General features: G+C 52.9%; 1 protein-coding gene across 1 annotated transcript; it reads right to left on the reverse strand.

Annotated features, from left to right (window-relative positions):
• Positions 1-1,150: 1,150 nt before the first annotated feature.
• Positions 1,151-14,828, reverse strand: Tspan32 (tetraspanin 32). Its single transcript, XM_032891199.1, has 9 exons — positions 14,734-14,828; positions 14,029-14,143; positions 13,082-13,179; positions 8,952-9,026; positions 4,784-4,885; positions 4,188-4,274; positions 2,642-2,725; positions 2,257-2,348; positions 1,151-1,235 (listed from the first exon to the last, which is right to left on the reverse strand). The coding sequence occupies exons 1-9, from the start codon at positions 14,797-14,799 to the stop codon at positions 1,151-1,153; spliced, it is 804 nt and encodes a 267-aa protein (XP_032747090.1). The 5' UTR covers positions 14,800-14,828.
• Positions 14,829-16,098: the final 1,270 nt, after the last annotated feature.

Raw genomic sequence — 16,098 nt, forward strand, 5'->3', positions numbered from 1 at the left:
CACACACACACACACACACACACACACACACAGACACTCATTGCTATAGGCCTGGCCCCTAGGAAAGTGTTCAGGGGCCAGGTTTCTGGGAAGTGATTAGATTGTGAGAACTGTGACCTAATCAGTGGATTAATCCATGGAGGGGTCATAATTCAATAATATTTTAAAAAGGAAACTAGAAGGAGAGGCCAACTTTGAGGAAGAGGTCACTGGGCTGTGCCCTTGAGAGGGAAACCCTTTCCCCCGGCCCTTCTCTCTGCTTATGGTCCTATTGTGGAGCCTGAAGGAAGTGGGGTTGGGCTGGAGGAAGTAGATCGGTAGGGTGGGCTTTTGAAGGGTAGCTTGCCCTGGTTCCACTCTGCCTGTTCTCTGCTATTGCATTACTTTTCTCTGGGAAACATGAACAAGAAACTGGTCAACGATGGGGCCATGGACAGTAGACCAAAGAAAGGATTCTACCCAAGTCTTAACTTGAATCAACGAGTTTATTGGGGTGAAGAGTTACTTATAAGGAGTGTGGGTAAACCCAACCTTCTCATCACCTAAACACCCACCTCATGGATTCTGGATCATGGAGTCCTGGTTTCAGTTAACTTGTCACAGTCCAGCATTTCCCAAGACCCTAACAGTTACTGGGCAGGAGAGAGGGGTAGCTGGAATCCCAGGTGAAGATACGGTGACCTCTCCTCCCTAAACTACGGAGCATCAACAGCCTCATGGCCATTACCAAAACATGGCTGTCACCATGTGGTTCTGCACATTTCAGTATCATGACTACATTGCCAAAGTAATTTTTCTCCATGATGACCCAGAGGAAATTAGTTGACCTCAACATCTAGCTTCCACCTTATGTTCCTGCTGCCATAAACAGAGCCATTCCTCCGTGCCCTCCCTGTTGTAATGGATCAGAGTCTCTCTGAAATCATGAGCCAGAATAAACCTTTCCTATCTCTGATAGGTATCTGACCACAACAATGTAAGATTAGCTAACACACCTGGTGGGATATGCTCCCCTTCCTTTGCCCCACCATGTGCAAGACACAGCTTATCTACTCCTTTGAGGATCATGGGAGGGCTCAGGGCCAAAGACTTCATCTCTGTGGGCAAGCAGGCAGCAAGCATCCTGCTAGACCTAATCATCAGCAAACACTCATGCTTCAGAAGAGTGTTGAGGCACCAGCTCACCCTGGGTCCATCGGAAGAGGCTGGGTTCCTGGGGCTGGCAGCCATGGGACCTGAGAAGCAAAGGGAGACAGTGAGGTTGTTCTACGTGTTCTGGAAAGAACTGGGGATCTATTCCTGAGAGTTCTATAGCGACCATGAGGCTGCTGTAGAATGTGTGGAAGGGACAGCAAATCCATCCCAGAATGGATGAGAGGGGATGGTGAGGCTGTTTCAGAATGGTTTAGAAGGTACTGTAAGAGGGACTGGGGTATAGTTTAGTCAGAAGCATGCACACATGCCCCTCTTCCCGCCAATTAAATAAATAATAAATGAATAAATATAGAAAATGCTTGCCTTGCCAACAGAAGGGCCTAGGTTTAATTACTAAAGCTATTAAAATACCAGACATGGCGGTGGTTGCTTGCAACCCCAGTATTGGAGAGGTAGAGACAGAAAGCTCTCTGAGGCTCTTTAACCAGTCAGTCTAGTTTAACTGGTGAGCTCCAGGCCAATGAAAGACTTTATTTTAAAGCAGGATGGCATTCTTCAGGATGACAGTCAGTATTGTCCCCCAACCTCTACACACATGTGTATACAATATGGACATTCAAAAACATGTCCAGGAATGCTCTGAAGGGAATGGCGAGGCCATTTTCAGAACATAGAGGGGCAATGCAGATGCTGGACATAGGGATCCCGATGCCAGGGCATTGGGTGTAGGAGTGGGTGAAGCTGGCCTACCAAGGACCAGGTGCTCTGGGAACAGAAAGGGGTTTCCTGGCTGCTGGCCCTGGGTCTTCCCTGACTGTCCATGAAGAATCCTGGGTTCCTTAAGACCAGATATCCTGGCTTGGGAGTTCTGCTGTGCAGTTTGGGGGAACTGGGTGTGTGTGGCTAGAATCTTCATATCTCTGTGTTGGTGGCAGAGTGACATCAGGTCTCATCAAAGACTGGAAGTGGGCAGAGGAGGGGAAGGCATGTGGAGGCCACACCTGTCCTCTAGGGCAGAAGTAACACATCTGTGGTGGGAGACAAAGATACCCTCAGGACCCTGTGGTGTTGTAAGACCCTTCTTGAAAGAGAGGGGCCTACCGTGGGGTCAGGGAGTATCTGCCTTTTCGATCCAAGCCACAGTAGGAGTGAATGGCAAACCAGAGGAAGGCGCAGAGCATCATAGCATATACCTGCAAAAGTCAGGAGAGATGCCTAGGAGTCACAGCCACCAACAACGCTGGTGGAAGACTTTCTCCACTTCCAGGGATGTTTCTAGGATTGGGAAGTGGATGGCATGAGCTAGGCACTGGGCCCTCCTCCCTGGGTCAGGGGCTGGTGCTTCCCTGAATACTGGGCCTGGAAGATCTTGGTAGTACCACAACTAGCACTTGGCCTGGGGTCAATAACCCAGGACTGCCTCCTATCAGGAAAGGGGCAAGGCAGGGCAGGATAGAGGGAGGGCCAGGAAGGAACTGGTAACTACCGTGAGGGCCAGGCTGGTGCACGTCAGGGTGGAAGCGATACGGTAGTGTGTCCACAGAAAGTTCCTGATGCTCTGGAGGCAGTCCTGGACAAAGGCAGCATGCATGGTTGCCCATCCTGACTAGCCCTCCCAGCACAGTGTGCTTAGCTTCCCCCAATTCCACTTTCCTCCCAGAAGCCCCTGGAGCTGCATGGGTTGCTCAACCAGTGCTGAGGCCAGGGCAGTCATGGTATGCACCTTCCCAAGCAGAAGTACTGAGCACTCTGGGAAAGAGACTTCATGAACCTTGAGACTGCGGCATGGATCCTGTTTGTGAGGACAGTGGCCTACTCCCTGAGGGGCAGGTAGGACCTTCCTCTTCTGTTCTAGCTGGCTCCTCCAGTGGGCTACTGTTTGTCCCTAGGCAGTCCGGGGTAGGGGGAATGTACTGCAGTCCCCAAGAGGCTGCTATTAGTGGAGGCAGAGAATCTAATGCTTCAGGTCTCTTCACTGACATTAACAGTCTCTCTCTCTCTCTCTCTCTCTCTCTCTCTCTCTCTCTCTCTCTCTCTCTCTCTTGCTCTCCTTCCCTCCCTCCCTCCCTCCCTCCAGAAACAGGGAGGTGACCATTGGCATCTGGGACATTCATATGTTAGCATTTTGTTGGGGAGAGGCCGAGATGTTTGGGGAGGTTGGGATTGAACCATATGGATGCTCTATTGAATTTTGTCAAGCAAGTGGTCCTTTTGGCCCTTAGTGGCCTGAGCTGGCCTTTGCTTCTCTCACACCAGGGATCCTTTGTAACCAGCTGTGATATCTTGCCACCCTGGGGGTAGGAGGCAGGCACGGAACTATTTTGTATTTGGGACCTGAGGACTGTTCTTGGGTGAATGGGGCTCTGCTGGGGCTCCCTGACTCTCAGCAGGCTAGCTCCCTTCCCTTCTGGGCCTTGAGCCATTCCCCACCCTCTTATTTCTTGGAGGGTAGCCAGACATCTCTCCCCATGAGATAGGGCTGGTTTGTTTCCAGAACAGCAGGGGGTTGGGACAAAGAGGGGGCTGGGTAGAGAGAGAGCCAGGAGGAGAGAGTGAGTCAAGACCTAGCCCTCGGGATAGAAGAGCTACTCCATGCCCTTACCCTAGTTCTTTCTGCTCTTTCTGGGGCCCCTGGGGACCCCTTCCTACTCCCTCTAAATAGATGATCACCCTGTTATGTAGAGCCTTAGCTTTGAGCTTCTAGAAGCTTCAGAGGGGAGGGAGGGGAGAAGAGGTTCTTGATGGCCTGGGGAAGTCTCACAAAGGAGGAAAGAGTGGGTGGGGCACATGCTTGCTGCTAGCCTGCAAAAGAGAGCTGGGCCTAGTGTTAAAGTCAAGCTGGCCATCCCATTAGTTTCCTTCCCTGGGTCCTCCTATCACTGGGGGATACATTTCTGAGACTCTAGGATAGGCCCCATGATGTGAGGGGCCAAAGGGTCAAAGAGGATGAAGATGTCTCTCCACAGCTAGAACCTGAAGTGCCCAAACCTTACCTGACCTGAGTCCAGAGCCTTTATCCCCCTCCTCCTCACCTCTCTCATGGCCTCCTTGCCCTGACACATGATGGGTCCAGTGCTCGCCAGAAGCCCGAAAGGAGATTTCTTACCACAACACAGAAACTGCAAGACAGACCAGGGAGGAGCATAGAGTGGGCAGGACTGATTGATGGGAAAACTAAGGCAACAAAGTACAAGTACTTTGGGTGATTCTGCAAACTGGGCTTCCCAGAGACCAGAGACAGGGCTTAGGATCACAGATGCTCCTGGAAAAATAGCTACCAGTGACTTGGCCTAGTGATAGGATAGGCTGGCTCTTTTAGGGCCACTTCCCCTTACAGTAGGGCTCTGCTGCTTGCTTGGTGGCTGAACACCTACTTCCTTGAAGAGTACCCAATTCTTTCTTGGAATTCTCAGTCCCTATTGAACAGGGCCATTGCCCCTTTATTTTGCATTGGCCATACGGTGGTTAGCCAGTCCTATTTGGGGAAGAGGGGGATGGATGGGAGCCCAGTCATCTAACCAAAATGGGACCTCCTCTTGAAGTCTGGCCAGGATGGCTGACTCTACAGGGTTTCTTGGCATCCATTCTCTGGAGCACAGCAAGTATGACTACCCTGTCCCTAGCTCACCGTGTCCTGGATGACGGCCAGCTCCTGCCACCAGCTGCTAGATGGGCTCTTCATTGCCTGATCATACACGAGGTCATAGGTATCCAACACTGCATCCTCCACCTGTACCAGAACATCATAGGAAGCAATGCCTTGAGAGAGACCCAGGGAAACCCACATCCTGGGCCTCCTTCTCCAAGGACTCTCCCTCTATCATAGCAATCCTGTGACTTGCCTATTGCTCTTGGGGCTCCCAAAGGTTAAAGAGGCCAGCAGAGCTCAGCTACCCACCCTCAGTGGTGGCTTCTGGGTAGCATAGAGTAGCATCCTGATGTGACTGCTGGCCTGGATATAGGCAATAGGCACAGCCTGCTGAGAAGTGTGGACAGAGGCCTAGACTAGTTTATTTCTCTAAGGTGCTTGAGAGTCTTTTTCCATAACTACCCAGAACACTGGGAAGATAAGCTCTAAATCTTGGACCAGGGAAGGTAAAGGTATCTGGCGTTAGATACAGATAGACAAGGAAGAGGAGGAAGGATTGTTGGTCTTGCCTTTGCTCTACACACAGAAAGCCTAGACTGTTTTGTTCCTGTCTCCTAGCTCTGTTTCCCCATTCTGCTCAATCCCTATCCTTAGATGCCCTCCCCCAGGCCAAATATGTTTTTAGAGACAAGCTGGAATTTAATCTCTTCCAGGAATGCATCCTGCATAAGCGGGACTCACTGGTCTCCTGACCTAGGGCAAGTCCTCCTACATCTACTCAGGGAAGACCCTGAGTCCTCCCCACTCCCAAGCTCATGCCAGGCCAGCAGCCCAAGTCACACCAATGATGGTCCTTAATGGGTGGGGTGCTGTTGAAGCACTACAAGACCTCTGGTCACTCATGCCTTTCAGAAAGGCAGGGTGTCTGTCCCATGGCTTGGTGGGCTTCACTCGCCAGCGGCCTGCAGGTCACATTGGATAGGTGGGTAGTTAGAGGTGCTTAGTTAATCTAGCTCAGGCCCAAGGCCCCTGCAGGAGCCAGGGGAACTCCTTGCTAACTGCTGATCCTGGCACTGATTTCTCCCTCTCCATCCATGCAACAGAGCCAGACATCCCCATGAGTCATCCCAGCTCAGCCTGCCCGGGCCCTCCCCCAGCAGGGGCAGATGCCAAGCTGGCCTTGGTTGCTGGTCAGTCGAGCCCAGAGCCCTCTCGTGGGCTCAGCTTCTTTGAGTTTGTGGGGCTACTGTGTCCTTAAGAGAACAAATCCTGGGGAAGGCTGAGAATGTCTGGAGCTGTTCTGGGATGGGTGGGGCAGGTAGCCAAAACAAGCAGGCCCACTTGAGCTAGCTCTTTTTGTATCACTCCCTAGCACAATTGACTTTATTTCCCTCATGAGTTCTACCACTTTTCAAGGATGTCCCAGTGCCCCGGGGCCCTCTGTCCACTGTCATTCCTACAGGACAATAGGGATGACATCAGCTGTAGAGCTCAGCTCAGCTTGGTTCTGCCCAGCATCCCACCCCCAATGGGCAGAACAACAGAGCCCCGCCTAGACCTTAGAACCCGATCTTGGAGCCTTACAGACCAGGCTGAACTCTCTCTGCAGAGGCCAAACACGGGGGTAGGGGGTAGTGCATGGCCATCTGTACCCATTTTGGCATCCAGGGTGCTCTGTAAGGGACTGACGCTGGAGCTTTTTATGGGAATACGGAGGGTGTAGCAGAGGCTTCCTAAACCAGGGCCACATCATTTGTCCAGGGGTCCCTCCCAACAAGAATACTGGCTACAGGGCTGGCAAGCAGCTTCTGGGTTACAAACTCTCCCTTGTAAGTGTTTTGCCCAGTGTGGAGGGTGGAGGAAGCCCTGAGTGTATGAAGTCCTGAGTGGTTATTTGTTGTCAAGGACTACAGCCTCATGAGAAGTTGGCAAAGCCACCCACTGTGTGAGTCTCACTAAGATTAGCCAAAGCTGCCTTCTTGTCCAGCTGTATACAGTAAACCCTGTCTTCTTGTTTATCTGAATGCAATAACCCTGCCTCCTTATTCAGCTGTATATAATACACACACTGGGCTGCTGGGGGAAAGGAGGCTGCAGCTTTGCCATTTGAGAGCTCAAGCCACTGGATCCCAGCTCTTCTCTCCCTCTCCTCTCTTCCTCCCCCTCCTCCCTCCCTCTCTTCCTCCCCCCCTCCTCCCTCTCCCTCTCTTCCTCCCCCCTCTTCCCTCTCCCTCTCTTCCTCCCCCTCCCCTCTCCCCTCTCTTCCTCCCCCTCCTCCCTCTCTTCCTCCCCCCTCCTCCCCCTCCTTCTCTTCCTCCCCCCCTCCTCCCCCCTCCCTTCTTCCCTCTCCCTCCTTCTCTCTCCCTTTCCCTCTCTCTTCCCTCCCCCTCCCTTCCTCCTTGCCACTGCTTGTGTGTGTGTGTGTGTGTGTGTGTGTGTGTGTGTGTGTGTGTGTTTGTGCACATACATGCCTGCCCTTTCTTTGTTTCTTTGCCACCCCCAGCCCTGTCAGGCTAATCCCTGCAGCCCAAATTATTGCAGATTGAGGATGCATGTCCAGGGTACTAACCTATCTTTCTCTCTAAGATCAGGATACTGTGGTATCTGCCCTCCCCCACATTTGTCAGCTTAGGGTGATATAGATGGGCAAGGTCAGGAGGACCCCATGTGGAGCTGCAAGTGGCTTATGGACCAGCACTGGGTCCTGAGGCTACAGAGACGTGCCTGTTTTATGCATGGTCTTGATATGAATTATTAAGGAAAGCTAAACAATTCATTTTCCCCTCCTAGGGGACAGTGGGAGATTGTGGCAAGGTGGCTCTGCAGCCACCACAAGGGGGCAATGAATAACCCTATCACTGCATTCACCGCACAGCAGGCTGAGTCACACTGCCATCCTCACCAGCTTTGGATGCCTGCCAAGGCCTCTGTCCTGGGAAGGGGACCAGGAAGGAGCAGCCCATCCTCACTTCATCCTGGAGCCTGCGTCTACAGAGACAGTCAAGGTCTCTTTCCCCTCTATCCTTCATCCTCTTGTTAGACCCTTGTTTTCAGATGTCTTGGGGATCTTTCCAGGGAGGTTCAGGGGGACCAGGATGACTTTCAAGCATTATCAGCTGACTGCTGTATCCTTTCTTACCCATGGGGCTGGAAGCAGCTGGGATGACCAGGTTCAAGGCTCTGACCTGTTTGGCCTGGACTGGCCCACTGGTACGAAGCACGTGGATGATGGGAGGGTGTTTTGGTGATGGTATGCAAGCTGTGCTTGGTGTCACATACTACTGCATTCCAGCCCAGGACAACCCAGAGCTAGGTTCACACTCCAGACCACCTGGGAGTGGAGTGGCGCCTGACAGCTCACACCTCTGCAGCCCGCACTCAGGACTGCTGACTCATTTTTACCATGCAGAAGCCCTCCAGCAGAGCCTTCTACTCTCCATTCACAGAAGCAGACACAAAGGCCCAGGAAGGATAAAGGATGTACTCAAGTCTGTCCTGCTACCCTTGATTTCAAACCCAAGATGTCTTTACCCAGGCTACCTCCAGGTAGCTCACCAGGGCTCGCTTGGTCTCTGCTGGAATTCAGAACTCCAAGACAGTAGATATGCCAGCAGGCCAGCGTCCAGGAGGAAACCCTACCCCGCCCAGGGTTAGGCAGGGCTTAGAGAATTGCCCTAGTAGCCAGTCTTATGGGGACTGGAGTAAAGGGACCCTTTCTTTCTGTAGACCAAACCCTGATTGCCGTCTGTCCTCTGGTCCCTGTGAGGCCCTTGCCCATGGACCCTAAGTTTAGGACCCAGAGTGTAAACACAGCTTTAGAACAGGGAGAGGGGCTGCAGCTGCTGTAGGCCAACCCAGTCAGCCCGATACCTGGCAGCTGTCTCGACTGAGGCCACCCACGCTGTGACCCAATCCTCCAGCCATCCAGATCACCCCTCAGTGGACAGGGAATGTTCTGCCAAAATGCTGCCTGGCTGTACTACCTCAAGCAGAACTTCTGGACACCCATGCCCTCAAGCTACTGTGGAGGTTCAACCCCCCTTCCAGATCCTCTGGAGCATAGATAATCTTCCCCCCACCCCCTCTAATTTCAGGCTTGATATGAGTCTTGGGGGGAATCTCCTTGGGCAGAGAAGACAAGGAGAAACTCTGGGCAAAAATGTCTGACTTAGTTAGACCCCCTGTAGAGGGTCCTGGCTGCACTCACCTGGGTGGGGTTGTGGAATCTCCAGAAGGCTACCTGCACCAGGATGCAGAATGACAGAGCAAAGCACAGGAATCCCTGGGGACAGAGATGACCTGGTCACGGCATAGCCAGGTAGGTGGCCTGGAGAGGCAGGTGTATAGCTTCCCCAGCTGGGTGGGGCCAAGGTGCAGGTTTGAGCCCCATTCCCTACTGCCTGGGGGTTGGGGGAGGCTCTTTCTGGGAATTCCTTTCTAGGCTTTCCATGCTTCTGAGGACACGTAATCTAAGGTGCTACACTGCTTCCTTAAGAATGGTAGGCTTTTCCCGTGTGGTGGAGATTCCTGCCCATGGGAGAAACAGTGACCCAGAAAGGCCAGGCAGCCACTCCCCATATCTGAAATTCTGGCAGCAGAACTCCTACCCTTTAAACATAAATAGTCCAGCATCTATGTTTTCCTCTCTTTTTTAATTTACATGTATTATATGTACACGGATGGGGAGGCCTGGGGAGGCCAGAAGAAAGGTGTTGGACCTGGAGCCACAGGTAGTTCTCCATGGATCCTGTGACCTGTACTTGGATCCTCTGGAAGAGCAGGCATCCCTTATAACTGCAGAGCTGTTTCTCCAGCATTTCTCACACACCTAACCATCCATCCTTTGAGGTAGGGTCTATGTAGCCCAGGCTGGCCTTGAACTCATGATCCTCCCACCTTCGGCTTCTCAGTGCTATGATTACAGGCGGACGCAACCACTACGTTTTACCCAGCGCTTGTGACTGAACAAGGATGTCAAGCATGCTAGGCAAATCTATGAACTGACCCACATCCCCAGCCGCAAACTTCCCTTTTGAAGGTAGGCAACAGCCACTTCATACAGGGTGCCTCCTGTTAGTTCTTTGTTTTGTCTCTGAAATACGTTTCCAAGGAGACACTAACCTCTATAGCCTGACTCATCCAGAACCACAGCCCACAACCCCGGGTATAGAAAGGTTTGACACCCCAGAGACTGTGGCCTTCCTCCTCTTTCTACCCTTCCTCTATAACACTGCATGGGTCTCTGTGGTTACCCAACTCCCAGCCCTCACCCAGAGTGCCAAAACGTCCATCTTCACACACTCAGCCTTTTCTTCTTTCCTTTAGTTGTGGTACAGAGTTCTGCCTCTTTAAAGAAGCTAGTGGACAATACAGATGTCTCCCCGACCATGTGGTGCAAGTCCCTACACTTTGTGGCTCGTTTCAGAGGGTCGCTCCTGACTAGGAATCCCGTTCCCTAGTAGTGCCCACCAAAGTTCTATCTAGTGACCTTGGATCGGGGTACCCTAGAGTCTCTGCCTGCTGCTCTTGATCGTTGGTCAGTTCCAGGGCAATGCACTTAGGTCCACCCAGTATACAGAGGCCCCTGTGACCATTGAGCCCTTCCTTTCAACCACCTCCCCACTCCAAAGTGTCACTGGCATGCCACTCAATGAATATGGGCAGCTGTGGCCTGGCTGTCTGAACCCAGCATCACGGGGGATAACCCCCATGAGGAAAAGTGACCAGGATGCAGAATGACCTATAGTCATTGGCCAGAGTGCTAGGAACAAATAGTCCATGCCAAGGCTAGCTCAGCTCTACACTGTGTGTGGAAAGGGCTGGGGTCACCGGCACTGGCCCTCAAACTTCAGCGGCTATGTGCCCTGCAGAAACGGGGAAGCCCCTCCCTGCCTCTTCCTGCTGGTTCCAGAGCCTGTCTTAGAGCTGGCCCTGGGTTTGCCTGCTGCCTGCTTTTTCTCTTGCCTTTATCTCCTCCCTCTCCTCCCTTCTCCCCACCCCCCTTTCCGGCCTTCTCCTCTCTCTTCCACCTTTTCTTCCCTCCTTCTCCTCCTCCCTCATCTTCCCTCTTGCTGGCAAGTGAGGGCTACTTTCCCCATCTGGAAGCCATTCCTCAACTCTGCCTCTCAGCTAAGGCTGTGAGCCAGCCCAGTACAGCCCTTTTCAGAAACCATTTCATTGCTCAAGAGGGAGGTCCCCCCCTCCCCCCGGCCCCGCCTTCCCCCTTTCTGTCTCTGTCTAGCCTGTCTAATCTGTGTAAAGTCTCTCTCTCTCTCTCTCTCTCTCTCTCTCTCTCTCTCTCTCTCTCTCTCTCTCTCTGTGTGTGTGTGTGTGTGTGTGTGTGTGTGTGTGTGTGTGTGTGTGTGTGTGTAGAATGGGTCTTAAGACCTGAGTTATGCAGAGAGAGGTTGGGCCAGACCTAACTGTGACCGTTTTCTCTCTCCTCATTCTAAACGAAAATAAATGAATAAATAAACTGGTAAACAACTTGACTCGGCTTCCTGCAGCCAGCTACCTTTTTCATTTCCTGTGTTGTAGAAGGCGGGGCAGGAAAGAGCAGGGAGGGGGCAGTGGGCACAGAGTCGCGTTGGGGGTTGTTTCGACTCCCTAACCCCCTTCATATGTATTTTATATGTCCTCTAACACACAGGCAGTCACAGATCCCTGGCGAACAGGGCAGGCAGACCCAGACAGCGTCCACCATGCACACGGGCACAAGCGTAAACATGCCAGGAAGAGACTGCGACCCCCAGGGGAGCTCCCGGTGACCCTGTGGTGACTGTGCTAGCTTTACTATCCGTTCTGGGGCAGAGGATGATGGGCTTCAGTAAAGCGCAGAGCTTGCACTGGGCCGGGAGTAACCTTGGGAACACAGCTCTGTACAGGAGGAATCTGGATGTGCCTTTTAGCCTAACCCACATAACAGTATGGCATCAGGCCCTGAGTCTTATGAGAGCTGTGGAATTGAAGCTTTGGAAGGCCTGGGTGGGTTCTAATGCTCCCGGAATCCTTTGCCCACAAATCAAGTGCCAAGCAGGACGTGGGAGGAGCTGGGGAATGCTGAGATGGGCTAGGCTGAGCCGGAGCTGGGCTTCTTGGCCCACCTGTTTACTGCCTTCAACTGACTGTCTCCTCGCTGACTCTGGGGCCCCCTGGTGGTCTGATGTTATACCTGGATGCAGGCCTCACATGCTGCCTTCTGCATACCCCTGCCTCCATTTTGTCTGTCCTCCATGCTTCCCCTCAGCAGGGCACAAATCCTCTGAAATCACAGCCCACCAGCCCACGGTGACCTTTTCACTAGGGCCTCCATCTGGGCTCTAAATCTCGGTTGTCTTTGTCTAGTGCTTATCATGGCCAGCATTGTCCCTGCCTTGCCTGGTGAGGCTAGAACTGCCAGATTCCAGCAACTCCATCACCCAGGCCCACCCAGGACTGGCTGGTCCCTGCAGCAGCTCTAGGATGTGACTCTGCCCCTGGTTCTGGAAACCAAGGGTCATCAGCAAATGAAGACAAGGTTGCAAAGTGTGGTTTCAGTCCACCCAGGGAGCAAAGCCCTCAGCTCAGGTTCCCGAGGGTTCCTGGATTCCCCTAGTCATGCACAGGTAGAGTTTGGGAGGCCTGAAAGCAGGGGCACTGGGATGGATGGAGGTGGGAGGAAATGACTGGAATGGAGGGGCAGGTAAGAGAGCAGGGTATCAGGAAGGAACTGCCTACATTCAGATGACTGGGATGAAACAGGGACAGGATGGTCATGGGGAGGGGTCCTGGGAGATAGGATCTGAATTAACCATTGAAGGTTGTGGGGGCACACGGAGGCACCCATATGGAAAAATGGATGCAGCAGCAACAAGAACTTTCTTCTTTGGGGTTGCAAAACTTCTCTTCAATGGCTAGGCAAGGACAGTGGACCTCTGACAAGGAAGCCCAGGCTGCAGAAACAGCTTGAGGGACCTCCTGGTCCCTTTCAGTCTTTTAGTGAGAAGTAGAATCCACCCAGTCCTGTCTCCAGCCCTGGTGCCAGAACCAAGCCCTGCCAGGGCTTTTGGAGATAACTCCAGGACAGAGAGGGCCAATGCTCTCTTCGAGAATCCAGGACCTTGGTCCTGCAGGACCCAGGTTGAGGAGTTTTTGACTGGCCCAGGTAGGAGGATCCTGACTGGGCAAGCGAACAGCTCCTAACTGTATAGGTGGAGGAATTCACCGGTCTAATTGACCTTTGCTTCTTTTTGGATACTTCTGCTAGGGTCAGGCAGCTCCCTGGTCTTATTCCTCTCCTGCTCTTGTCCCTGTCTGAGGTCTGGGAGCCGGGGTCATCTGGCAGCACATGGAACTTACCGCAGCCATGAGGCCATGGGCCTCCCTCACAGTGGCTATGGTGCTCAGAGCAGCTCCCAGGCTCAGTAGCCCTGCTAGGCTGATCCCCACATAGAAAGCTGTGGGAAGAGAAAGACAGAGGCTATGGAATCCAGCATGGGGGCTGGGCATGCTTTGGGAGTCACGGAGCTAGAATTGACCTTCAGGGAGGTCACAAAAGACACATATCTCTAGCTCCGGACATCCCATAGCCCAGTAGCCTCTGTCCTCGAGACTGAGAAGGAAAAGGGAGGAGACTGCAACAAGCCTCATTTCTCCTGCCCTCCCTGCCTCACGGACTATCTTCCAGCACATCCTCATACTCTAATGACAGGTGGCATGTGGGGCTGTACCTTATCAGTGCAGGCCCAGGCCCCAGGCTTCCTGCCAGAGGGAGGCCTCATTAGTGCCTTGGAAGGCAGGGGCTGCGGCTATTCCTCCCCCAGTCGGGGGCCTCAATTTCTCTCACTTTTCCTTACTGGATGATTACCTTCCTAGATTCCTCGAATTCCTACAAGGAAGGCTCTCTCTTTCAAGTGCCCTTGCTCTTGTGGAAGTGAGACACCTTGACAGGTTTGGTCCTAACTGGGCATTTTCTGCCCTCTGTCTACGGTATTCCCTGCCAAACCCCACAGGCCCATCTGAATGAAGCCCCGAAAGCACAGACCTGGGGCCTGTTACAGCTTGACCACTGCTATGGGGCAGGGGAATCAGGGCAGGAGTGCCTGCTGTTGCCTAAACCTCCCCACCTTTGTTAGTCCAACCAGGACACTGGGGAATCCTCTCCATACCCCTGACCTCTGGCTTTTGCCCAGAGCCAGCTCCTCTGGGCAGCCTAGGGCTGGGGAGTAAGGTGGGTTCCTCCCAGACGCTTCCCTGTCCTGAAGCCCTCCCACCTCCACTCTGCAGCCATTTCTGGCCTCACTTACCCCAATAGCGCAGTGTTTCATAGGGGTTCCTCTGCAAGGATGCATGGCCAATTACAGTAAAGTGGTCTCCAAAGTGGGTGACAACTGTCATGGTGGCCAGAGAGAGGCCCAGCAGCTGAGAGTGAAGCAGACTCTCCGTTAGCACTGGGGAGTTGCAGAGGCCCCTCCTACTGACAGAATGTAGGGCCTGGGCTTCTTGGGCCCCCAGCCTGACTTCCTCCAGCTTCCTGGTTGCATAGGAGCAAGGCAGCTACAGGAGGCCTACATATTTCTGTGGGCAGGCACCCAAAAACACCTTACTACACACAGAGAGAATAGAAAACACACTTGTGCCCATTTTCTCTGAGGACCCAAGGGCTCACATCAAACTGTCTGCAGAGACTCTGCAGTCCCTGTCCTGGCAGCCCCAGTTCGAGTGCCAGGCAGCACTCCTTCCGGGTAGTCCCTGCACACTCTAAGTCACCAGCCAACCTAGGTTCTCCTGGGCTCTTCACTGACCTTGGGGTGACAGTTGTGCCTACAAGGACATCATGTATGGATGTTCACAGTCTTCTAGGGGTGGCCACCAGGGACCCAGAACCAACCTGCCGGACTGTGGTGTGTCGGGAGGGGAGGCCACACTGCTGGAGGCCCAGGCATGGTAAACTATTTCCTCTACAGCCCCCGCCTACCCATCCACTCCTCTGTCCCACATATGCATGTTACCAAGACAAAGAAGTTGGTGATCAGTATCTGGCATTTGGCAATCTTGATTCGATTCCAGTGCCCCATGGTGCTCAGCTCCTCTGCTCTCTGCTCTCCTCTCCCCTCCTTTCACCTCCCCTCTCCTCCCTTCCTCTTTACCCTCCTCCCTTCTGTGGTTCCCCAGTGGGTGGGGACCTCAGACCACAGCGGACACAGTGCTATTGCTGTGTTCTCCTATCTGTCAGCAAACCTTGTAACCTAGTGGCTGGGTTGGGGGAAGAAGGGCAGGCCGGAAGGGGGGCAGTTTCTATACCCGCTGTTGCCTTGGCCTGGCCTGAGACAACCGGGCTTTTGTAGGCACATGAGGCCTCCCTTCAGTTGGGCTGGGCCACGCTGCAGCATGGGGAGGGAGTGGGGTCTTGAGGGGAGCAGAAAGAGAAGAGCCCAATGACTGGCATTGCTTATAAAGGTGAACTAATCTGTAACTGTCCAACTGCTTAAAATCCTTTAGTGTTTGGGTTAGACCTTGTGTCCCAAAGTCCTCCTGGGATTAATCCCCAAACAGGACTTCTGCAGGTGGTGACCGAGTCTCATGACCGGATAGCATTAGTCAATTCATAATCAGCACAGAGGAGAGGGGTGTGATAGAATCAAATCTCAGGAGAGTCCAGGGGTTGGGCAAACAGGCATGGTACGTACATAGGAGTTTCAAGGTGGGGGAAGTCTATGGGTATTGGCCCTTGGTGGGCTAGCCATATTTGATAGAAAGACAGAAATGAAAACAAAGCAGGCTTCTCACAACCAGCACGTGGGAGGCTGAGGCAGGAGGGTATTAGCGAGTTAGAGGCTAATCTAACACACATAGTGAGTCCCCCGTCTCAGAATGCATAGGGTAGGGAGATGGCTCAGTCGAAGTGCTTGCCCTGCAAGCATGAGGACCTGAAGTCGGATACCCCAGAACCTATGTTGAGAAGCCAGGCATGGCACTGCGTGCTTGTAAGTCCAGTGCCGTGGAGGCTGAGATACCGTGATGATACTGATGAGGATACCTGGACTCATTGGCCAGCCAGCCTACCCACTGTCAAATACTCTGCATCCGTAAGTCAGTTGGATGACTCTTGAGGAAGGACACCTGAGGTTGACCTTTGGCCTCCACATGCCTCCACCTACACCCTGCCCCAGGAAACACACACATAGAACAATACATAGTAATAAAGAAACATCTGAAACGCTGTCAGCCACTTTTGGAAAAGGGAACAAGTATTTGCTTACTTCAAGTATCGGGGCCCCACAAGAGGGTCTGTGCCTTACTCTCACAAGGGCTCTCTGTTAAAATGTGCATCTGCAATAACACAGGATGACGTAAGGCATGGACTGGGCGGTACT

Source organism: Rattus rattus, chromosome 2 (genome assembly GCF_011064425.1).
Source record: "Rattus rattus isolate New Zealand chromosome 2, Rrattus_CSIRO_v1, whole genome shotgun sequence".
Taxonomy (NCBI): domain Eukaryota; kingdom Metazoa; phylum Chordata; class Mammalia; order Rodentia; family Muridae; genus Rattus; species Rattus rattus.